Raw genomic sequence first — 25,915 nt, 5'->3', positions numbered from 1 at the left:
ATAACCACAAATATATCTAAATATTTATATACAATCAAATATTGTAAAGCATTATATATAATGGCTAAGAGCACAGGTTGCACTGCTCTTTTGAAAGTTTTTCATAGGAACGTGTTGGGGAGAGAGCAATGTTTGTAAGTTTTAAAAAGTAAATACATGATAAACATAAACTCAAGGATTCTACTGAGAACCAGAAGACTTGAACTTTCAACCCTAAGAAATAATTTCTGCATTACAGTTTTAGCTAGTAATATCTAAGTGCAGTTTTATTAATGTTTCCAAGATGTTTCTCTGCAAGTATGTTTGAGGAAACAGTGACAAGAAACTTAAACTATAATTTCAGATGTAGAACACACTTTTGCAGAATCGGAAGTCAGTAATAACATAAAATTAAGGAGGGCACATGGTGTGATGAGCACTGGGTGTTATACTCAACTGATGGATTATTGAACACTACATCTGAAACTAATGATGTGCTATAATTTGTCTAATTGGATTTAAATTAAAAAAAGAAAAAAATTAAGTTAAAACTAAAAATTAGAAATTAAATAAACTTGTTCAATTTTTAAAAAATTTTTATTATTAACATATAATGTATTATTTGTTTCCTGTGATTCCTGAGTCTCACACAATACATAGTGCTTACCACAACACATACCTTCCCCAATATCCATCACCCAATAAACTTAAATTTTTAAAACTAAATTAAATCACTGAAAATTTTTTTAAATCAGTGAATTCCAGGCAATGAGTAAGCTGATGCCAGAAAAATATCTCTAAACTCTCTTATATATTCTATTATATTCTAGTATATATAATATCTAGAATATAGGATATAAGTGTATACTCTAATGTATATATATTCTATAATACATTACATATCAGACTTAATTGTGTCTTTTAAATATATTTCTATTCTTCCAAAGGAAAACAAAATCTAAACTGAATTTCCTATTCCAAAACTAATTTTTGCCATATGATATATGAAATAAGATGGGATATAATATCCCCTATTCCAAAGGATTACAGTGAAAATATAATGAGATAATCCAAATCCTTCCTAAAATATGTTTAAAAGAGATGATTTATAAAATATCTTATGTAGGGGTGCCTGGGTGGCTCAGTCAGTTGAACATCTGACTCTTGATTTTGGCTCAGGTCATGATCTCAGGGTTATGAGATGGAGCCCTGTGATGGGCTCTGTGCTCAATGTGGAGTCTGCTTGAGATTTTCTCCCTCTCACTCTGTCCCTACCCCCTCTTGCACATGCTCTCTCTCTAAATAAATTATTTAAATAATCTAAAAAAAATCTTATGTAGTTCTTGACACACAGTAGGTATCTAAAAATATTAGCTTTGGTTCTTCCTTTTTTCACTATTTTATTCTGTAAACAATAAAATTCTAGTGGTGCCTGGCTGGCTCAGTTGGTAAAGGATGCCACTCTTGATCTCATGAGTTATGAGTTCAAACCCCATTTTGGGCATAAAGCTTACTTAAAAAATTTAAAAATAAGATAAAATTATAGCTGTGGGTGTATCAGCAAATTAATGAAGGGTGTATTTTAATGACTATAAGGCTACAATCATGATCTCTTCACTAGAATGCTTTCTTTGACCTCTTCATTGGGCTGAGCCCTGATTTCCTCTCCAGACTAAACTGAGATTTCACTTTGTTAAAACTAGGTTAGGGAACCTTCTGGTACCTCTTGACTCTTGATTTTGAAGCCTAATGATGGATGTACCGGTCTCTTCTCTACTTGAATACAAATCCTTTAAGAATAGGATCACATTATCATATCATAACCTAGTATCTTCTTTAGAATGGATTCTAAATAAATGTTTATTGATTGAATAGTTTATTTTGTGTGTGAAATATTGAGTTGTTCAGTAACTCGATCATTTAATTTTGTTACTTCCTGATTAGCTAAACAGTTTGAGTGAGGGCTTTTTCAATTGTAAGTGACAGAAACCCAACTGGAACTAGTATAAACCAAACAGGGGAATTCATTGATTTATAACCAAACTCCAATAAGGAGACAGGAGCAGACTTGGCCTTAAGGGATACTTTGAATCATGGAGAAGACTGCCAAAAATGGCCTTCTCACTCTCTCTGTCTCTTGTTTTCATTTCCTATTTTTTCCTTTTTTTATTATTATGTTATGTTAATCACCACACATTACATCATTGATTTTTGATGTAGTGTTCCATGATTCATTGTTTGCATATAACACCGAGTGCTCCATGCAGTACGTGCCCTCTTTAATACTCATCACTGGGCTAACCCATCCCCCACCCCTCTCCCCTCTAGAATCCTCAGTTTGTTTCTCAGAGTCCATAGTCTCTCATGGTTCGTCTCCCCCTCTGATTTCCTCCCCTTCATTCTTCCCTTCCTGCTATTTTCTTCTCCTTTTTTTTTTAACATATAATGTATTATTTGTTTCAGAGGTACAGGTCTGTGATTCAGCAGTCTTACAATTCACAGTGCTCACCATAGCATGTACCCTCCCCAATGTCAGTCACCCAGCCACCCCATCCCTCCCACCCCCCACCACTCCAGCAACCCTCAGGTTGTTTCCTGAGATTAAGAATTCCTCATATCAGTGAGGTCGTATGATACGTCTTTTTCTGATTGACTTATTTCGTTCAGCATGATACCCTTCAGTTCCGTCCACATCATTGCAAATGGCAAGATTTCATTCCTTTTGATGGCTGCATAATATTCCATTGTGTGTGTGTGTGTGTGTGTGTGTGTGTGTGTGTGTGTGTGTGTGTATACCACATCTTCTTTATCCATTCATCTGTTGATGGATATCTTGGCTCTTTCCATAGTTTGGCTATTGTGGACATTGTTGCTATAAACAACAGGGTGCACGTACCCCTTCAGATCCCTACATTTGTATCTTTGGGGTAAATACCCAGTAGTGCAATTGCTGGGTTGTAGGGTAGCTCTATTTTCAACTTTTTGAGGAACCTCCATACTGTTTTCCAGAGTGGCTGCACCAGCTTGCATTCCCACCAACAGTGTAGGAGGATTCCCCTATCTCTGCATCCCTGCCAACATCTGTCATTTCCTGATTTGTTAATTTTAGCCATTCTGACTGGTGTGAGGTGGTATCTCATTGAGGTTTTGATTTGGATTTCCTTGATGCTGAGTGATGTTGAGCACTTTTTCATGTGTCCGTTGGCCATTTGGATGTCTTCTTTGGAAAAATATCTGTTCATGTCTTCTGCCCATTTCTTGATTGGATCATTTGCTCTTTGGGTGTTGAGTTTAATAAGTTCTTTGTAGATTTTGGATACTAGCTCTTTATCTGATATGTCATTTGCAAATATCTTCTCCCATTCTGTCAGTTGTCTTTTGGTTTTGTTGACTGTTTCCTTTGCTGTACAAAAGCTTTTTGTCTTGAAGTCCCAATACTTCATTTTTGCCCTTGCTTCCCTTGCCTTTGGTGATGTTTCTAGGAAGAAGTTGCTATGCATGGTTTTCTCCATGCAATAGAACACCCAGTTTTAGAAAGTTCTGTACCCATATACTTCCAGTTGGACAACCCAAGGAAAGGAGAATCTCTCTCCTTACTAGCTGAAAATGTTCTGAGGAAGAACTTATATCAACCTAGCTTTGTCTACCCCTTGGATCAGTCACTGTAGCTGGGGAAATGAGGCTTTACTAATTAGCTTTTGATGCAAAACAAACAACCCCAAACTTAGTGGATTATATTACAGCCATTTATTTGTAATACAATTCTACAGGGTGACCATTTGAAATGGATTAATTGGGTGGTCCTTCTGGTCATGGTTGAACTCATTTCTATAGTTAGGGTCAGCTGCTCATCAGCTGGTCTTGCTGGTCTAGGATGATCTCAATGGCATGGCATGTCTCTGCTTAATGTGCTTTCTCAATTTTTAGTAGGCTATTTTGGGCTTCTTATATTATAGCTGGGCAGGCTTCAAAAGAGAAAGAGAGAATGGAATTATGCAAGGACTCTTGAAGCCTTTACTCTGGAATTTACTTACCTCTACTGCATCCTGTTTGACAAAAAATATCATAAGGCCAGGCCAGATTGAAGAGGAGGAAAGAGACTCCATCTTTTAACAATAGAAGGATAATGGTAGGACTTGCAAATGTTGGGGATCCAGGTAAAAGTAAAGGGTCATGGCAACCTGTGTTGTCTTCCAAGGGGCAGAATATTGATAATGTATCATTTGTATACATTATGGAGTATAGGTGAAGATCAGAAGAAATAGTATGGCACATATATTGCCAGTGGGTCACCTATTCTGTTCTACCCATTGTTCAACAAATATTTCTTGCACTTCCTTGCCTTAGTATTGTTCCTTGCCTAATTGCCTATGTTTCTGATGTTCCTGCCACTTCTCTGCATATCAGATACTTCTCTCACCTTTACACCTAGTTTGACTGTCAGTGGAAAGTCTACCACCTGTGGGAAGCTTTCTCTGATTATTCCAGGTAAAGATAATGTTTTCTTCTTAGGACCTAGAGCAACGGTTCTGAATTTTGGCTACACATTAGAATCTTGTGGAAAATTTTAAAAATCTCTGCCCAGGTGACATCCCAGATTGACTAAACCTGGATCTCTGGGTGAGAGATCCTAGCAGTAGCGCCCCTGATATTTCTAATGCACAGCTAAGGTTGAGAACTAATGTTCTCGAATCATTTCTGATAAATGCACACTTGTTAATTAGCAAAGTAGAGTTACAGTGATTTATTTCCATCTGTACTCTAAGGTCTTTTAGTGCAGGGACCTAGTATGACACTTTATACCTAGTTGGCACTCAACTGAGATTGCTGATAAAGTGAGCTAGAATTAAGATTCATTTTTATAATAAAATTCAATAGAGCCATATAAATTTTTAAATAAAGCATCTTTTCAAAAATCTTAACTTTTTCTTATTTTAGAAAATCAGTAAGTTAATTTTTCAGAAATACTTATAAAGTCAATAAAATTTGAACATTAAACTGATTTATATTTTTGATATGTTAATTTGCAAATATATTTTTTCACATATCTTTTTGGTTTTTTTTTTTAAGATTTCATTTATTTACTTGAGAGAGAGAATGAGAGTGAGAGAGAAAGCACAGAGGGAGAGGGAGAAGCAGACTCCTTGCTGAGTGGGGAGCCCAACGTGGGGCTCAATCCCAGGACTCTGAGATCATGACCTGAGCTGAAGTCAGCTGCTTAACCTACTGAGCCACCCAGGGGTCCCCACATAGATGTATTTGATTTTGTCTTTCCAACTTTTATTATATTACAGGAAACTATCCCCCTCCCTGGCCTAGTATAATGTTGGTTGATTTATGTATTTATCGGTGCATTTTTAAAATCATTTTAATGGCCAAAATATAAATAATTACATACACATATATGTACATATGTATATATTTATATATGCACATATACCTCCACAGAATTAAAATTTGATTTTTGCCACGGCAGTGTGGGTGGTTAGTAGAAAAATATGAGTTAAACTTGCCTGCAGACATTAAAAAACAATATTCAGCTAAGCAACAAATCAATCTTAAAATACAAATGTACCTTCATTTCAAAATTGTTCTTACTGAACATCCTTCTATTCCTCCCACATACACCAAAAAAAAAAAAAAAAAGAAATCGTTATACAGTCAAAGTAAATTTACATACATATATACAGTCTGAACTCCCTCGGAGGAGCAAGAACAAGAAAAATATCTTTTATGTCCTTGGAACATATTTGTTTAAAGAAAAGAGATCTTGCTCCTGTTACTTTGGGTATTCATTTCTTCTCTAGCTAAAGGATAATGGTGGCTAAAATAATAAAGAGTGGATAAAATAATAAAAAGGAGGAGTAAATATAAGATCTATTTATGTGGGAGTGCGGTGTTTACACATATTTGACCTACACTTTAATAAGACATCAATTCATCACTTAAAAAACACTGCACTGTTTCTACTTCCCTCAAAATAAAAAAAAAGAAACGAATTTTAAAAAATAGCATATGACAAAAGGGCAAAGAAGGACTGATGTCTTCAAAAAGAAAAAAAATATGTTTTCATCATGAAGGCCTTGAAATTCCAGCAATGACTTTAAGATATATCAAGACTTGATTCAAGACCTTCACATTTCATAACTGAGAGATGGAGAAATCTACCTAGAGTCATCCACCTACATACACTCAGGAAGAGATGGACAAAATGGCACAGTATATTTACAATAAATAATTTAACCTGCTGTTTTCCCATCTTCTTTGACTTTCCCATTATTTTGGGCTAATTAGTAACCAGTATGAGAAAAGTAGGCTTGGGAAGAAACTTTTCCATGTCAGGAAATCAAGTGTTTTATAACAACACTGTCCTTTTTATTACGTGAAAAGGAGAAAAGAAATACATACCTGAAACAAAAACATTGCACGTCAACTATTCTCAACTAAAAATTTTTTTAAAAATAAATACATAAATTATGAGTTTTTATAATCACCTCCCCTTGCTCTCCCACTGAAGAGCTTCTGCAAGTCCTTGGTGACCCAGCATTTGCTATACAGAAGGAAGATAATGGGTGGTGGAGTAGGAAACAAAAGACTGGTTGCATAGGTTTTACTTTGGAAAAGGCTTTTGCTCACAGAAGTTATCCTGAAGTAGAGAAAGGGGATCCAAAGATATTAATGGGGTAGAACTGGCCATTCTAGCAGACTTGTTGAATATATGAGGTCAAGGAAGGGAAATGTGGGTATGATTTTCAGATTCATTGTTTGGGCACCTAGGGTAGGTGGTACTAGTACATAAAACACAGGAAGAACAAAGGGCCTGAGAGTAAAAATCCAGAGTTTCATTTTGGACATGTTTGGACAATTATGGAATACACATGAAGAAAGCAGTTAGATGGATGGGTTTGGAGCACAGAAGAGAAGATGAACTGGAGCTGGAGCCTTGGGGGTCTAGTAACAACTGGCACTTAACCAGTGTTTGTTCTGTGTTACGTACTATGGGAAGCAGCCACACTAGAGGACAAGTCACTTAATACAAGAACCTCATGAGGAAAGTACATCACTGTTATCACAGCTCCATTTTACAGATGATGAAATTTAGTCTCAGTGAGGTTGAGCAACTTGCTAAAATGTGGCGGAGAGTGGAAGTGGCAGAGCTACTATTCTAGATAAGACATCTTATCTCCAGAAGCCAACCGCTACCTTCTATTGCTTTACATGAAACCGGTTAGGAAGAATGAGAAAATGTATTCAGTGCTTAAAATCGTGGAACACGTGACCTGATATTCTTGAAGTCTTTGTAATCCAGCAAGACATTTAGGTGTATAAATTCACTGATGAACAATACAACACTATGTTTCTCTGTACATACCCAAATATGCAGTACAGATCTTAAATTCTGTAGGGGTTGAGGAATGGGAGCAACAATATGAGATGGAGTTACTGAAGATATGGGACTGAATAGCATTCTCTAAAATTGTAACTTTAGAAGTTGTCAAGAGCCAGGGAATGAAAGGCCTCCTGTGCCATAATAAACAGTTGGAGCTTGCTGTGGATGGTAATTAGAGGTCTTCAAAAAATATTAAGATTGGAAAGAGTTGAGCAGTAAAGAAAATTCAATGGGGCCAGTATAAGAAGAGGCAGTGGGATCATAACTAAGAATGGAGTCAGGTGGGGACAAGAGTTTCCAATCAGTATTTTAAGATAAATCTGAAGAAGAAAGAGATGGAAAAGTTCCAATGATTTCTTGTAAGATTATCTCAAGACCTAGAGGATTACTCTCAACCATCACATGAACTTGCAAGAGACGGTAAAATGTTAAGAAATGGGAGCCTTTTCGGGCGCCTGGGTGGCTCAGTCAGTTAAGCGGCTGCCTTAGGCTCAGGTCGTGATCACAGGGTCCTGGGATCAAGCCCCACGTCCGGCTCCCTGCTCGGCGGAGACCCTGCTTCTCCCTCTCCCTCTGCCTGCCACTCTGCCTGCTTGTGCTGTCTCTCTAACTGTCGAATAAATAAATAAAATCTTTAAAAAAAAAGAGAGAAATGGGAGCCTTTTCAAGAATTTAGACCAGGTGTTAAATGTGGATATCTTTGGCCTTATCTTTCCCTTCTTTCTCAATGTTCCACTGGAACTGATAATCCAGCCCTACCAACTGTTTTAGAACAGATGCTTTTCTCTGTTCAAAGGTAATAAAATAGGGAAACAAGTGTAAACTATTAACTTGGCACTAAGTTGGCAACTCCAGACTTTTGGGGTAGCCACTACCTTTGAACCGAGTAAAATATTGAGGAATTTACTAAAGAAATATCAAACCAAAGTTTCCCCTATCACATTTTGTCTAAGATTCTTCCTCAATAGAAACCTTACAAAAATACTGGGCACTTTCTGAAAACTAACTTGTGTTGTCAAAAATGCTGAGCAACATATGATAGTGCACTCTATCTCGAAAAGTTCTGGTTTTATAGCTAATATCTTCAGTAGCAATATTCTCCCAATTATTCTTTAAGAGAAAGAAGCAAAAACTCCTAATTAAAAAAAGAGAGAGAGGCAGACCAAGATATTTTAACTAGATATAAAAAACTGATGGTTACCACAAGGAAGGTGTGTGGTGGGGTGGGGGTGGGGGAGGTGGTGTGAAACAGGTGATGGGGATTAAGGAGTGCGCTTGTTAAGATGAGCACCAGGTGTTGCGTGTAAGTGTTGTATCACTAAATTGTACACTTGAAAATATTACACTGTTTGTTAACTAACTGGAATTTAAATAAAACTTAAAAAAAACTCCTATCATAGACACTAAATATTTATTTTTTTAATTTACTCTAGTAGGGTATTTAGGATGGTTATATGTACTTCAAGTTGTTCATTCATTCATTTGACCAATATTTATTGAGTATATGCCATGTAGCTGACACTATGCTTCAGTTTTTAAAATTTATGGTTTGCGCAAATCACCATATAATTTTTATCAATTACCATTCTCATTGAATTTCAGACTGCCAACTGAACTTCATTCCAGGAGCTCTGCACAGATCTGTTACTTTTTCTATAAGATTTCAAGCTCTGCCATCTAGTTTATTCTATACAATGATATTCTTTCTAAAAGGACATCTTGTTGGTTTTCTACTCGAATGTTATCAATGGTGTTTGCCTAACTGTTAAGGTTAAATATTTTTAGGGTTATAATTTAGGCCTTCCTCAATTTAATACCTTTTTCTGTTATCTTTTTCTCCATAAAATCTCTTCCCTCCAATCAAATACACCTGGAGGAATTAAAGTGCTAATTAACTCACACTAAGTTTCTAGAAAACTATTTTCTTCCTGGTGAAAAAAATAGAAAAGTTGTAAAACCATGGAACAATATGGAAAAGGGGAGTTGGATGATTCATAGATGAATCCGCTTTTATCATATTCACACCAAAATATAAATTGTAACTCTCACTTATGCATGACAGACCAGGAACTTGTCTCTGAAGTAAGAAGTATGCTAAAAAATAGCACTCAAGTGTTAATAGTTGGCCAGAGTCTAGGAGAACCAGATATGTTAAGAGTACTGGAAATATTTAATCTTTTCATGTCATACCCAATGGCAGAAATTTATGCCTATAAATTGTAGTTTAAGCTAAACTGTTAGCCTGCACAAGCACCTCGTTTTAAGATAAACATAGGCAAAAAAGGTCACAGAGTACCGTGACTGGTATAATAGTAAATTATCTTCCCTGAAAATAACATGTCTCTTTCCTAGTTGTATCCCTAGGACAATGAGGTAACTAAATTTAATCTCTAAAATAAATAATCTCTAAAATAATCTCTAAAAATAAATTAAATTTAAAAGTAAATTTCTCTTTCTCTTTTAACAGAGATTCATTTCCCCCAAAATCTGTTAAATCCCTCAATATCTACTTAAGCAATAAACAGTGCATGAAATGAACATCTCTAGGCTTCTGTTGATGGACCAAGTGTCTTGTTAAATAGATGCCACTGATTTGAAACTCCTGGAAGCTTCAATTTTCATTCTTCATAGTTCTTTGCTTGTTTTAGTTTTATCCTGTTATTGCCTGTCCTACAGACCTCGAACAACTATGTTCACCATAGTAACATTAAAGTACTCCGACATGAGGTGAATCACAAAGTAATAGTGAGAAGTTTAGATCTCAGCTCTGAGAACAAAGCTTTAAGAACCAAATCCTGATGATCTCCCACAGAGCGCTTATCAGCCCCCAAAATGTTACAGTTTTGTAATTGTAGTAGGAGATTTCAAAGTATCAGTTCTTAAAAAATGGTCTTGTATCTCCTCCCTGGGATCTTGCTGTCCAGCAACGAACCTGAACTTAAAGGGCAGGGAAAGGAGAATGTCAAATTCTTAAGGGCAGGGTGCTTGTTTCATGCCAGAGGAGTTCGATGACCCATAGACACCTACAGAGCTTCAGTTACCTAATTCCCATCTCTCTCAGAACATGAAGTAGGTGGTTGGACACTTTAACTGGATCTGCACTTCAAAGAGGAGAGTACTTGGAATGATGTCTTTCAAAAACCTGCCTCTTCCTAAATAAATCGTAAACACAGGTCTTTATATGTGTAACCAAATCTGTGTGTGCACACATGTGCATGTGTGCATGCATATATTTTATCATCAACTTTACCAACAACATGAATCCTTTGCAGGTTCTTACTTTAAGGAGGCACGATTATAGTAACGTTTAGCATCAAATGTATCATACATGGCATCCTATCTGGAGCTTGACCTCTTGTGCACCAGGCTTCAGGATAAATTCTACTGACACAAGTTATGTGTTAAGAGTAAGCTCATAGTCCCATCTCTGTATCATGTCTCATGGAGAATCTTGCTGGGGCCAGAATGCCAATGAAGGGACATTGCTCTTTTACTATTTCACCTTTACAGGACAGACATGAGAAAGTAGCCTCATCAGTAATCAGATCGACTGACATCAAGAAGACCGGATATATGGTTGTCCACTGTTCACAGAAGTCATCTGGAAATATCAGTGGTCAAACACCTGGAGATCTTAGGCTCTAAGAATGTTATAGTGAATAAAAGTCTGAATTCCCCTGGAAAATTGAGATTGCATGCCTATCTCCTTCTGCTAGGAAAACTGGGAATGAGGTATCAGACTCACCTAGTTCATATTCCAGGTAGCCCAGCATGATTAGAAAATTCTAGAGGAGAGGGGGTTGGGGGGGATGGGTTAGCCTGCATGGAGCACTGGGTGTTATACGCAAACAATGAATCATGGAACACTGCACCAAAAACTAATGATGTAATATATGGTGATTAACATAACAATAAAAAAAACCAATGATGTAATGTATGGTGATTAACATAACATAATAATAAAAAAAAATGAAAAGAAAAAAATAAAAAAAAAAGCTTTTTTAAAAATTCTAAAAAAAAAAAAAAAAGAAAATGCTGTTCATTTTACCTACAAAGTTTGATGTGAGCCAAGAGTTGGGATAAACCTTTTGCAAAATTTATTTCATGTAGTCTTCCTAGCCACCCAATGAAGTGTAAATTCTTACCATTCTCCATTTTCTAATTATGGAAACTGGACTATTAACAAGATTATATAACTCTACTGGGGCTACCTGGTAAGTGATAGAGCCAGTTTTTGTAGCTAGCCTTTATAAACACTGCAGATACATAGCTATGACAGATAAATAGAGGCTCATTCATAAAACATTGACCAGATTTATTTATTTTTACAGTGTCATTCTATTATTTTTAGCATTAAAAAAGTATTACAGAAAGCAGTATATGTATTGGACTGATGTGAGATTAAGCAGCATTTCTGCCTGTGACACCAAAATTGGTCTCAAATGAGGAACTGATAACACCTAACATGTATTAATTTCTTCCTCCCCATGTCTAATTAAGAAGTGCTAGGAGGCAGGCAAGGAAAGGCAGTGTGACCAAGGGTAAGTTTAAGGATGGTCCAGGATAAAATTATTAAACAGAAGGCTAATTGTCATCAGTCTCAGTGTCTTCACAAGAACTTCAACATTTTCAGGATGAAAGAGTCTGTCCAACAGTTCTCTTAATTCCCACACTAAGAGTCTTGACTGAACTCTATCATGGCTTCTGTTGGCCCAAGACCATCTCCCTAGAATAACCACAGCCCCCCTCAAATTCCCTGCCTGAGAAAACACTGCCAAAATAATTTACTCTTTGTTCCAGCCAAAATATGACTCTAGGCCCCTGACATCTTTTTTCTTGGAGTAATTACTTTAAAAACTGGCAATTATAAATCCTTTCTCTCCTCTGTGAGATGTAAATATTCTACCAGCCCGAAATATCTCCTCAAGGACCTGGGAGCCATCTTTGTGAAATGGAAACATCCAGAGCTCTCCTGTCTCCCAGTTCCTGGGAGCAAGGGGGTAGAACCTAATTATTGTGGATGTCTTGCTCCAATTTGCAAAACTTAGCTCCTCTCCTAAAGATTTAAAAGTTTGTTTCTTCATCGGATAAGCACCAACCCACAAATTCAGATATCCTGATCATATGGGTTCCTCCCTCTTAATAAGGTTAGAATTCAGCACCTTTCTTTAGCATCCCCAACATTTAAAAAGGTTCCCACTTTTTTCTGTGGCATCCAGTGAGCTCAGTTTACACTGACTCTCTCCCTAATTGCAGTTGTCTGAAAAAAGTCCATCTTAACACATTTCACGAGTGTCCAGCTTTGTTTCTCTTCAGCTTTCTCTAGACTTTCCTGTCTAGCCAATATCCCTTGCTATAATACTCAGCATTGACTTGACATCTTCAGAAATGTCCTTATACCTAGAAGTCCCCTAAAATTTCCTTTCTATTGATTTGCTTCTCTAGGGCTTTACTAGCTCTGTACTTCTCCAATATTAATTTACATGTGGATCACATAGGGATCTTGTTAAAATTTAGACTCCTGCCAGGAGTCATAGGGTAGGGCTCAGAATTCTGTACTTGCTTTCAGACTTCCACATAATACAGATGGTGCAAGTCCATGCACCTCCTTTCAGTAGCAAGGCATAGGGAGACACCTCGTTATGTTGCTCTACAGACCCTTTTTGGTCATTGTTGAATGATCAGCTCAATAAAACTCTCTCTGATTATGCTACTTAAACAGCAAATCCTCCCCAATCCGTATTCTTGATACTCCTTTCTCTCTTCTCTACATTGTTTTCCTTCAAAACTCCTTTCACCATCTGAATTATTTTATTTTTATTTATTTGTAATGTATTTCTTCCTAGAATGATAAAAGCTACATGAAGGCACAGATTTATGTCCTTCTTTTGTCATACTCATGTTGTCTAGAACATGTGTTGACACACCATAGGTCCCCAAGAAATGAATTTGATGAATTAATTAGAGTAACTTAGATTATAGGTAGAATTAATGGCTTAGTTTAATTGAACCTCCAAGGTGACATGTATAACAAGAAAATGGAAACAAATGAAACTAAATTCAGTGATTAAGTAGCATGAATTCCAGGCAACACGGAGAAAATATCATGGATGAAAGGAACAATAGGCTTTCTTCAGATGTTACCATTCAGGTGACTTCCCTGGCTGTTCAAGGAATCAGCTTCTATTGGGCAATCTGCAAGATTAACTAATTAATTAATTGTTGAAAAATAATTTCCATATTCCTTCTACTTTTAGTCATTTTTAATGACTATTTTTTGCATTTCAAATTTTATAAATCTGATGATGGGAAACCTGTAGGAAAATAGACTATACTTTGCTGTTTTTGAATTAATTTAATAATTTTGTTCCTTGCTGTTGCCTCTTCTTACTCACTTTTATTCTTCCTAGCCCCAAATCTTTACTTTTATTGTAAAATATACTATTATATCAAAATTCGAATATCTGTTCAGCAGTGAGTTTACCACAGAGTGCAGCAAAAATCCCTGTATGCATCAGCATTTAGGACAATGTTTCTTCACCCTACCAACACCTCCTTTTTTACAACCAATATTTTATAATAGCCCCATTACTCTCCTGAAATGGTAGTCATTGATAGAGTCAAATTAAAAAAAAAATAGTATGTTATGCCTTATATGTAATATGAATGAAACCTAAAGAAAAAGATACTTTGAGTAAAATCATAAAAAAAGAATGTGTAAATACTAGCACAGAGTTATATCAGAACGTTTTTAAAAGATTCTCATTTTCCCCGTATGACCCCACACTCTAGGGATTGGTAGCCACAAGACTGGAATTCTACATAAAGAATTCTGCTATTATAAATAAATGAGAAGATATGTATCTTTGACAGTATGCAGTTTTGTGTGAGTGTGCACAGTATTCGTTGACTTCTTATGTTTAAGTTCTGGAAAATTGTGACAACTTTTCACTCTTGAGGGTGCTCCGGTGTGGTAGCAGAAACTCCCCATGCGCACCTAGCAATTTCCTTCCTGCTGAGCCTCTTTGTCTGCTTCTAGGGACAGGTTTGCTTCTCTCTAGGCTGAAAAGCTGCCTTTGGTTGTTTTTTTAAAATTTCTGAATAAGCATCATTTTTAGGTCTTTTCATATTCTTAGTTCAGTCTACACCATCCTCTCTCCAAAATAGTCATATTCTTCTGGAAGGGAAGACTTATAGTGATGCTATTGTTAATGTGTTATAGATAAGAAGTCCATTCTTATCTATATTAGTTCTGAAGCATAAACATAAAATGTCTTATTTTCCAAAACTTTCCTCCTTCCTATTGTAACCTGTATTTCTAATATCTTGAAACTGAGTTCCTATCACCTGTGGCTTCTCCCTTCCCTTTTGCATTTCTATTGTCATCATAAACTATGTAGTTCTCTCTCATTTTTAAAATATGTTATTTAGGAAGATTTTGTGACTTCCTTTGGAATTTTTGCTTAAGGCATACGTTTTAGCTCCATTATACACAAAAGCACATGGTTACTTGAGAGGATTTGTCATAGTAAATAAGCAGATTACGAAGTACATTGTTAAGAAAGGCCCATAAAATACGTTTTAAAAAAGACTGAGGGATCTATAAAACCATGCCAGAAGGAAACTAAGGAGAGAGAATGTGGAACTAAGTGATGGCAAAAATCAGCCCCTTTATAATAAACCAAATTCTGTGTCACATATTCTAAGAAATCTTCATAAACTCTGCAATGTCATATTCCCCTTTGGTCTTTAGCACTAACCCTGTGACACTCCTTGCTATCAAAATGAATATTTAAAGCTCTTTTCAGATATATATTTGATCTCTTTTGGTGTCATTTCCCCTCTTTCCCTGCATTGTACTTGAATTACTTTTCCAATGTGTATTGTCAGCGAAGCTTGTTTCCTTGTGATTCCAAGGGTTTGTAGCTTCTAGGGATCCTGAAATAATTCCTGATAGGTGGGCAGATAGAAGTCTTGTTTATGTATAAAAGATTAAGCTAGAACAGTTTGAAAATTGAGATGTGCTGTGCCTTTGTTTTTGGCTGGTGGTTAATCCCCTGAATTTCTCTTGCCTTCCTATCTAAAATAAATGAATAAAACCACTTCTCAAAATTTCCAAAGCCATGGTCTCCTTATATAACATGAGCCCTTGAGTCTGTCAAATATTTTGTAATTCAGGGATGATAGCACCTTTAGAAATGTCACAGTTTCTCGTGCAAGAAACTTATGCACAGTTTCTCTTTGTTTTGGGTTTTTGTTTTTGTTTTTTTCCATCAAAACACACGTGTTTTAAGAAATCTGTGATTGAGGGGCGCCTGGGTGGCTCAATTGGATGAGCATCTGACTCTTGATTTCAGCTCAGGTCTTGATCTCAGGGTCATGAGTTTGAGCCCCACGTTGGTCTTCACACTGGGTGTGGAGCCTACTTAAAAAAAAAGAAAAAGAAATATGTTGTGCTTGAGACCATAGGCAGGAATTACTTCAGATGAGCTATCACAGACACCTAACATTTTACAGATATGAACTAAACTCCTTACATAGATATAACTGTTGAAGTGACTTAAAAATGCATGCAGGAAAGTTTACCTTTTACTCTCCTACAATATATGTTACAACTTAAAAGAAAATATATGTCCCAAACCTACTTAGGGCCAGAATTTTTCTGGGACATATTATACTGGCTATTTGGAAAGTAGTGAATATTCATGATAAAAGTGCTTGAGCAGTTTTCTGACAGACTTTCAAGAAATTAAGATATCTACTGAGAGTATTTCCTTACCCAACTAATACTCTGATTTATAAAGAGGTTAATGATTTTTAACCAATAATTTTCTAAAAAATGATTGTCAAACCAATCATTTTTTTCTTACAAAATAGTTCTACCCAGAAGGAATCTTTGCATTGATTTGCTTGCTCACAACCCTCTTGTCAAGTTTAAACTAAAACTTTGACATACGTTTGTAGTCAATTTAGTTGGGGAATTGTTTGAACAAACTAGCCAAAGTCTCAAAATTTGCCAACATTCATAGCTTGAAGCAATTAAAATCATTTGAAGATTTTTGCTAATGTAGCTCATGTGAAGGCGAATAACAACCTAGCTTCAGAAAGACTAAACTTTGATTAGAGGTACCAGTTTAAGAAGTTATTATCTGAGAGTTTCACACATGGAGAAATTAAGAGTCAATGCCATTTATTCATAGAAATGTAGAATGTCATATGTAAATAATCATCCATTCAAAAATATGCAAAACAAGCCCAAATCGATGGCTTTGATCATTGTTCTTCTGTGAGAGTAAAAATAACTTAGCGTAGATATAAAGTTATAAAATTATTAGACCTTTAAAAGTAAAATATTACAGATCTTTAGATTCTTGAGAGTTTGAATTTGGGAAGACATATATATATATATATATATAGAGAGAGAGAGAGAGAGAGGAGGGGGAAGTGAGAGAGAGAGTGGGAGAGTCTTTTGGAACATATCTAGAAGGACTTCAGATGCAATTTATGAGCCAGGCATAAAAACAATCACATTTTGTTTTTGATTGCAAATAGTGATGCTAAACTACATCATTTGCTGTTAAAGAAGATAGGGCTTCAAATGAGTTTTGGCTAACTCCTAAAATGGGATTTACTATTACTGAGATAAACCACTGTTGAGAATATTTGTATCAACTTGCTGTGAGTCCTGAAGGCTGTTCTGAATTGCTTGGGGGAGTCAAACATATTTTGATTCATGCGAACATCTCTGGGATATGTGTTTGGCATCTTAAGGTAATTTCTTTGAGGAGGGCAGTAATCACTTGGATCTTTTAATATGTTTGTTAACAAGCCAATATAGTTAATATACTTTGATCCTTGGTATGGCGATACATGGAGAATGCATGCTATATAGTGTATACAAACTTTTTCTGTTAAACACTAATTTTCTCAAATGAAATACTTCATTATGTTAGATATCAGAATATCATACTTTGAGCAATTCAGAACTGTACATTTTCAACAGAATTGAAGTATGTTAGGTTGGTAAGAGTTCTTGGAGAATAGTTAGGCAAATAACTTTTATTTGGAAATGCTTGGAAACTAAGGTCTTGGACTTACATTACAAGAAACAAATGAAAATACATTCGGCAAACTTCTTTTGAATCTTTCAAACTTTCCTGTGTTATGCTCTTTCTTCTCTCAAAAATAAATCTCCCATATCTGAGTTGTTTTCCCTCATAAATTTAAGAGAAACTAAAAAAATCTTTCAAAAAATATCTTTGCCTCTATGAATCTAAATTTTCTCTGTGGAAAGATAGGATTAGTCTGGTAAAAAAAGACAATTTGTTTCTTTTTTGTAAAATTGCTTCACTATTAAAAGAATGTCTGAATAACTCTGAAACACTTGTATTTAATTATGTAAATCTAATGAAAACATAAAATAGTCCTTATCTTTTGAAAAATTATTGTATTTACTCAGACATGTTCAATTAAATAAATAAATACTCTGCTCTGATCAACTGTTATTACTTAAACATTTACAATTAAAAAAATCAAGCAATATTTCCCTTTGGGAATAAGTGGCCATTGATTCTATATTAGAAATGTAACACCTCCAAAGAATATCCATCTTCGTCAATCTCTGAAGTGTAATGATGCCAGTAAGATGTGGAAAATCTCTGGAGTTTTAACCGAAACTATTTCATCACTCCTTTCTGTTCATACAGGTCCTGACTCTCATATTCTCAAATTCTTCCCCAGCCCCTTTGTGCCTTGTCTTAGGCAAAGCAATTTCCATTTCAACTTCTTATCCCCATTGTCCTGAATGTTCAGCAAAGGCTTTCCTGGGGACCTAGCCCCTCCTCAGGGTTGTGTGGGATTGTAAATAGCACCCCCCCCATTTGCTGTCACAAATGACTTTTCCTGTCATGTTAGCGAAACACACATTTCATCGTGTATCCACCCAACTGGAAATCTTGGTTTCATAAAATTATGAAGATAAAGCATAAAACTGTAAAACCATTGGTCTGATACTAAAAGCTCTTTCAAAGGTTTAAAACCAGCATTTCTCATTCAGTTTCTGCTCTCCTTCAGCCTAAGATATTGGCCAATGGGCCCAGTCAGCTGTGCTGGTGAACATCCATACTTGAGCAAAGCATGCTTCCTTTGTCAAGAAAGGTTAATTCTTTGTCCAGCATTTAATTCATTACTCTTGGAAATAAACCCAGAACCTTATGGACAGCGCCTTTTAATATTTCTCAAGGGTGATGGGGCAAATCAGGGCAAGACTTCTACCACAGAAACCCTTCAAAGCCCTTTTTGCCCCATCAGAGTCTCCATAGGAAGCAGGGCCAGGACGAAGGAGGCAACTGAGGCAGGGTCATGCAGGCGCAGGGTTGGATCTTGTCATTTAAGATTGTGACATTTGGTTCATTGTCAACTATTAGTTTAATTTTGGTTTTTTTAAAAGTTGTGTTAAAATATTATTTTCCTTTGTTATTGAGATTTGGGCCACTTCAATTTTTGTGCATGAGGCCTCACCCTTGTTACACTTGTGCTGGCCTCGCTTAGGGAGACCCTCTCCCTATCTGATGGCTCAGTGGCAGAGAGAACATGTTTGAATCTGGGAAAAGGTAGCAATGATTTCACTGGGAGAGTATTCAAAATTGAAAAGCAGCCAGGTGTTACAAAACTGCAAATATTTTCTTTTGAGTAACATAATGGAATTACCTTTGTCTTGTGATAGATTTGTGAATATGCCATGAAATTCTTCCTATATAGAAAAGCTCATGTTTCTCATGCCCTGAAACTATAAAGAAAATGAAGAAGAACAAAGTGACAAATATTAACAGAAATGTTAATTGCTCCCAGGGAAGGAAGGAATGTGGCGTTTGGCCAAAAACTCCAAAATGGGAGGAGGAGAATATGGGTCTTCTGGCTGGATTTGCTCCTGCATCCTTGATGAATTTAAGTAAGGTAATTTGTACTTTCTCTGCTCTCTTTTAAAAGCAGGAGTTCTCTTCATGATTGAATTCATTGTTGGCCGGTTTATAAAAAAATAGATGCCATTTTTAAAAAGGACAGAACCAAAATTGCTTAAGAAAGTCCCCCCTCCCAGTGCCAGGAGCAGGCATACTTAACCCTGAATACAACAGCAAATTTTCTTTATTCCATCTTCTTTTCCCGGAAAGAGGACATACTAAATAAAGTTATAGAACCGAGCTAACAATTTAGTGCATGCAGCCAGTCACACTTGCTTAAATTTTTGACCATTACTTTCAGGACTCAAAATAGTTATTGATGCTCAGCATCCAATTATTCTAAAAGGACTACATTTCTTTTGTATTGCAGAGAATAGTAATTTTCAAATAGGCAGAACATGTAATAAGATTTTGCTAGGTGCAGTGTAGATGAACAAAATAATCAGACTTGGGTTTTATGGTACAAATTCTAGAAGGATAGAGGCATCAGGGAGATAAATCTTGTTCACACAGCTTAATGTCATAAATTATAAAAGTAAAATTCATAAGAGCAAAGTAGCATAGTAACATTATAAAATTAACAAATATAAACACTTAAATTTAAGAAGTCATGGGGACTTTTAAAAATAGGCCTGAAGGATGATAGAGATCACTTCTATTTTAAAGTGTAAATAATTCAGGATTTAAAATAATAACATCTAAAGTTTAAAACACATCATATTGTTTAAATTACCCAAGTCCTTTAGGAACTAGCCTAACTTGACTGTGTACTTTGTAATGTCCTGCAGATGTTATGCTCACTTAAGTTTATAAATTGCAAAATAACCACCATTTTAAAGTGGGATGGCATCCGTCAGGGAATCAATCATTCACTTATGGAGTGGTCCCTGAGACCCGGAGACAGGCTATTTATTTGATGAATAGAATCTATTGCCATTCCTGCCATTTATCCTTACAGTTTTCAAGAATCCTTCATTCAATGCAATAAACGCTATGTCAGGCTCTTAGGTCTGATTCAAAATCCACTTGTAAAGGGAGGTTCTATCACTATCAAAAACCTTTGCAAGGCCGAAGGCTGTCATAAAAGAGGTTTGTATAATAAATTGTAAGGTGATTTTTTTCCATCTCCAAATCTAATAGCACAGAAATGACTGTGTTTTGGAATTGGGCAACAACCACATGTTAAGGAGGTACAGAGCAAAGAATAAGTAGACTTCAACTAATACTATATGGAAGAGGTAAAACACAGGGACAAATGGGAAACCCACGTTCTATTTACCTTCCTCGCTATAGTCATGGGCTTATCTATAATTAATTTTATAATGATTGTCAAGTATAAGCCCACTTGGAGATCTTACGATGTAAAGGTAGAAAGAGGCAAATCTGTACTCATTAATAAAACAAAACATTTGATTAGAGTATACTGATAAAATAAACTATTCATGATGTTAGTTTATTTTCTGTTGAATTTATTAATAATCTTTATATATATTTATATATGTATGGCTTTAAGCAAAGACAAAATACTCTAATTCGTCCCTGATCATAACAGTTGTTGTAAGAATCAGCTATTCTACTATTTTCCCAGCAGCAGAAAGACCAATCTTTTCAATAATACATTTCTTTCTGTACAGATTAAAACTCCATACTCATGGGCTTAACTATGTACAGAGAAAAGAGGTCACTTTTCAACTAGCAATAGACTTTTATATTACAGGAATGTGAGTCAATTTTTTTTCTTAATCTAAGCATATATATTCATACATATATATGTATATAATTTACCCTGTACCATTTATTTTTAGTTTAACATATAAACCTTAGTTTTCTGTCCATTCTGTTACAAAGTGAATAAAAATTTTATGGTTGCACTGAAAGACCATGCAATTCAATTTTGCTTATGTTTCCCAATAGTGCTCAAAATAAAAAACCAAAAATTTATATATAAAAATATTTCACTACCAAACCCATTAGTGCTATCAAATGTAAACCTTTAATAATTTAAAGGACCAATACGTGATCTTAGTAAATTGAAGTTAATTCTCAATATTTTAATAAAATAAAGGAGTTTTGTACTGATATGTAAATGGTCTTGCAGCTTTCCCATAGGTTCTAGGTAGACTGAACAATCCCCTTTTTACACCATTCCTGACATGCCATCAGATGTCACCAGCATGTTAACGACAGCATTACATTGAGTAGCATTGTTGATTACTTCCACACAAGCTGGGATCTGTTAGAAAGGAAACATAACAACTCATTTTGGTGTTATAGGTATTATATCTGTAAAAGGCATAACAGGCAACATGGATCCATTTTAGAGTTTTTGCTTTAGTTTTGTTTTCTGTCCTCAAGTCTGTCTGGAGGCCCTGCCCCATTTAATGTGTGACCTTTGTTAAGTTCTTCTTGAATGTATCACCAGTGTCAAAGATACCAAAGACCTCCACTTCAGGTCATTCTCTTAACTTGGGTTATTTACAGAAGTCGGTTATTAGGAATCTTCCAATTGTGTTCCAGTCATTCACCACATTTGTGGGATGCATTAGGCACAAATGATTACTAAGGGACTTCTCTGAGAAGCAGCAGATGTTCACAGATCATGGGGAGTTAAGGAAACAGACAAACAAACAATGCTCACATTCAGTTTGCCCCTTGCTTTCTGTCATCACGTCCATACATTTTCCAGCACATTCAGAATAACAAACCTCCTATCTAAGGGCTATGTTAGTCACCACATGCCTTAAGATTTACTAACCATTTTATTACAATATACATAGAACAAAGTGTGTGTTCCCAAACAGACATGATGCTATTGTGTATTTAGTTATTTTAAATCAACACCAGGGTAAACTACCAACTACCAACAGTAAAGACACAGAACACACTGGCAACTCCAAATCAAGCTGTGGTTTACAAATCATTATTTAAATAATAGTAATAATATTAAATGAAAGTGAAAACCTCACTTCTAGACTTAAGTCAGAGATCCAAGTCAGCCATATAGGAATTTTAAGATAGGCAATTAATGAATGGTTATATTTTTCTAGAAATGAGAAATACTGTAAGCCTCTCCCTACAGTGACTGATCTGAACCTATATTTTTTTTTTCCCCAAAAAGCATGCAGGGACTATTTTCAGATGCTTGGTTATGGCAAGAAGGAAGAAAAGTAATGATTTTTTGGTGTAATACAAGCAATTTGTAGAATTGAGCATACAGTTTTGCATAAAACATTGCAGGTTAAAATAATATTGTAGGTTTCAAGCCATTGCATTACTGAATAACTGTCACAATTAGGTTTTGTAAAATTTCAAACTCTAAGTTTTGAAGTGAAGCAATAAAACTAAATTCTTAAGTGATGACTTTTACCTTCATACAGCACAGAATAGCTATTTTTATTTGGGTTGAAAAAGTTATTTACAACTAACATTGATTGAGTCTTGGTAAAAGTCCGATAACACATGAAGACAAATATCCCCTCAGCTTTCTGAAAGATCAATGAACATGTTTGAGGTTAGAGATATTCCTAATGGTGGCAATGCTAGTCTCCAACCGTGGCCAAGCATACGGTGTGCTCTGTAACCTAATTCAAAATTGAAAGCACCAAAATACAATTTGGATCTATAAAATGGGACTTGCTATTTAATTCTCCATAATTAATGATTAACAATTTAGATGCAGAGACACAGCTAATGAATGAAGTTTTGGTTGGTGCTATTCAGTAGCTCACTTGAGTTGCCTTTTAAAAATCAGAGTTTTGTTTCCACTGAATCCAAGAACTCTTCCTAAAGTTAGAGAAATACATATATCAAAGGAATTCAGTAAAAGTAGGTTAAAAATAAATGATCTTACAACAACATTTTAAATCCTTTAATGATTTAAAGAAAGGAAGACATATAACACTGAATGCTAAACAGGTCTTTTGAACTTGGGAATTTAGATAGATATTTAATGGTAGATATATATTTATATATTTTACATTTTGCATGTAGGCCAGAGCTGTCTAAAATATTTCTTCGTAGTAGGCTATAGGAATCTATCAGGAGATAGAATAAAATAAGGTCTGAGAAGATGTTCAGTTTATTAGAGTATTTCTTTCTGCTTTGACAATCAGCAGGGATCATAAATTTGAAGCAAATCGTGGCTTTTCTGCCTCTGGGTCTGTAGTTAAGACTGAGGAAGACTCTCTCGGAAGAGCAGCTGCTGGTGGAGGGGGTGCGGGAGGGGCTCCGCGGTTAGGGGGAATGGCTCCGGAGGACATCTGTCGGAACAGGGTGACTCGCTGGGGGACGGTGCCCCTGCCCCCTGCCTGGAGGCCCGGGCCATGAACGGCGGTCACGGGTTGAGGGATGGAGGCCAGGGACTCGCCCACAGTGGGATGAGGTCTGGAAATGAGAGTGGAAACCTCATGGGGCAGCGAGGGCTGCGAGGCCGACAGGGGCCGGACTTCTCGGGTCAGGCTGGTGTTGTGGAGCGCCTGTGTGCTCCTGTGCACGTCGTTTTTCGGCGTGGAGCCGCCGGGCGTCTGTGGCTGCGGGGGCGGCTGTGGGGGCTGCGGGGACTGCTGGAGCTGCTGCTGTGTGAGTGACAGCTGGGAGGCAGTAGGGGAGGCATAGTGGAAAGTTCGAGTGGCCAGCGGGCTCTGTACGGGAGGGCTGCAGACTGCAGTGGTGTAGGAGCAGGGCGACAGGATGGCGGACGGCTGGGGGGTCTGTGTGCTGGGGCTGGGGGAATGCAGGTTGCCGTGGGACAGACTGGTGGCTGTGTACACCGGCGGAGACTGTGTCCTCATGCGGGAGGTCGGAGTCGTGGTGGAGGAGGTGGAATTCAAGGCTGTCATTTGGGGATAACTGATTGGAGCGATTGCCTGCACCATCTCGCGGTCATGCTTCACGATCTGCTTCAGGATCTCATTCTCCTGATTGTTGAAGACGCCAGTGTTCAGATCCTTCTGGAACTTTTGCAGAAGAATGGAATTTTTCTTTCCTGTCAGCGAAAGAGAGGGAGCCACTGAGAAAGCCTACAGATGACGGGTGACGAGCCCAGGGGAGAGTGGCCCCTGGAAACGGAAGTATGCCCGTGTTTCACGGAAGACGCTTAAAAGCCAAGTACTCACCTTTAGACGCGAACGGAAAGATGGCTCCTGCCTTTCACACTTCCTGTAGCTCCCTGGGAAATCTTACCTTCTGTGCAAGTCAAGTTGAAAAGTCTGTAATGTGGCAAAAGCCATCTTACAGAAGAAAGGGAGATATCTGACCTGAGGGCTACTTAGAAGAGTGGGAGAAGAAAGGGCATTTGGATCAGGATGGATCTGGAATCAAAATTTAAGTTTAAAGCTACTTTTTTTTTTTTCCAGTAAAGGACAATAGAACACTTACTATGTGACAGCTAGTCTACAAAAGGCTTTAGGTAGACTTATTTTATTTAATCCTCCACTCTTAGAGGTGGATGTGTTTAGAAGCCTGTTTCACTCAGAAGGAGAACGGGACATAGGAAGGTTAGAACAATGCCCAAGAGAGACTGGTTAAAAAGAAACAGGACTGGGGAAGGAAAACAGCAAATATGATGGCAGATTCTTACCAGCGGCATGCATCTGTATCACGTGAGTGCCTTCTAGAAATGCAGTCTCTTAAGCCCCCTCCTACTTGCTGACCAAGATGCTGCATCTTACTAAGATCCTCAGGAGATTCTCACATGCAAATCTGAGGAGCCCTGTGGCAAGTCCTTTGCCTCTGACCAGTGCCTTATACCAGTAATCCTCCACCATACATTCATAGTCTTCTCCTCTCTGAAGCTTTGAAAAATACTGATTTTCATCTGAACCCTATTAATTAAACCAGAATAACCAGACATGGGGTCCAGATTTCAGTACTTTAAAAGTGTATTTCCTCAGAGGATTTTTATGCACGGCCAAGTGGAGAACCATTTCATAATCTTTCCTTTTCTGAAAGGTCTTTGTGAGGATTAAGGGGCACAGTGTATGGCAGGTTCTCAGCTCCCTTTAGAACCTCAGTAAGCGTTACCTCTCCTTCCTGTCATTGTCTTTGGAGTGGTTTGCAATAAGTAGACATTCTCTGGCAGGATGACAATAGAATCAAAATTAGATTGATGAAAGAGGGGGAAATTAGTGACTTTTGGTGACATCATCGATAAAATAATCCCCAGATAAATATCATAACTGAAAAGTGAATCAACTTGCCATATTGCTAAATGAAGTTAGAGTTAGAAGGAATACTTTTTAATGGAAATCTATGTTATAATTTACTTGGATGCTGGAAAACTATCATTTTAAATGACTGCCGAAATAAATGTTTGTCTCTCCTTATAGAACTGTTCTAATTTTCTCAAGAACAAAAGCTCCTATATCTGTAATAAATATAAATGCTCATTTAGCATATTGCCTTAACTAAATATGGTCTTACATGTATAAGCAATAGCCACAGAATGGAGAAAGATAATACTTTTTTGTGATCATGTGAATAGTCAACGTTTTGTAATGTAAATATCTGTGAACTTATGGAGAAATATTATACTTTTTAATGCACTGTTAGAATTTTATAAGGATCAAAACTGCAAATGCTTGGTGCT

General features: G+C 36.6%; 1 protein-coding gene across 1 annotated transcript in view; it reads right to left on the bottom strand.

Annotated features, from left to right (window-relative positions):
* Nucleotides 1–20,306: 20,306 nt before the first annotated feature.
* The window catches only part of HCN1 (hyperpolarization activated cyclic nucleotide gated potassium channel 1), a 413,758-nt gene continuing 408,149 nt past the window's right edge, over nt 20,307–25,915 (bottom strand). The window contains exon 8 of the mRNA XM_025866650.2: nt 20,307–24,313. Within this exon, the coding sequence (XP_025722435.1) occupies nt 23,448–24,313 (866 nt within the window). The 3' untranslated portion in view covers nt 20,307–23,447. The remainder of the gene's footprint in view (nt 24,314–25,915) is intronic.

The sequence above is a fragment of the Callorhinus ursinus genome, unplaced genomic scaffold (genome assembly GCF_003265705.2).
Source record: "Callorhinus ursinus isolate GAN/ISIS: 27379988/994484 unplaced genomic scaffold, GSC_fseal_2.0 scaffold3, whole genome shotgun sequence".
Classification (NCBI taxonomy): Eukaryota; Metazoa; Chordata; class Mammalia; order Carnivora; family Otariidae; genus Callorhinus; species Callorhinus ursinus.
Note: the sequence above shows the minus strand (reverse complement) of the source record. Positions and strands in the feature narration are given on the sequence as shown.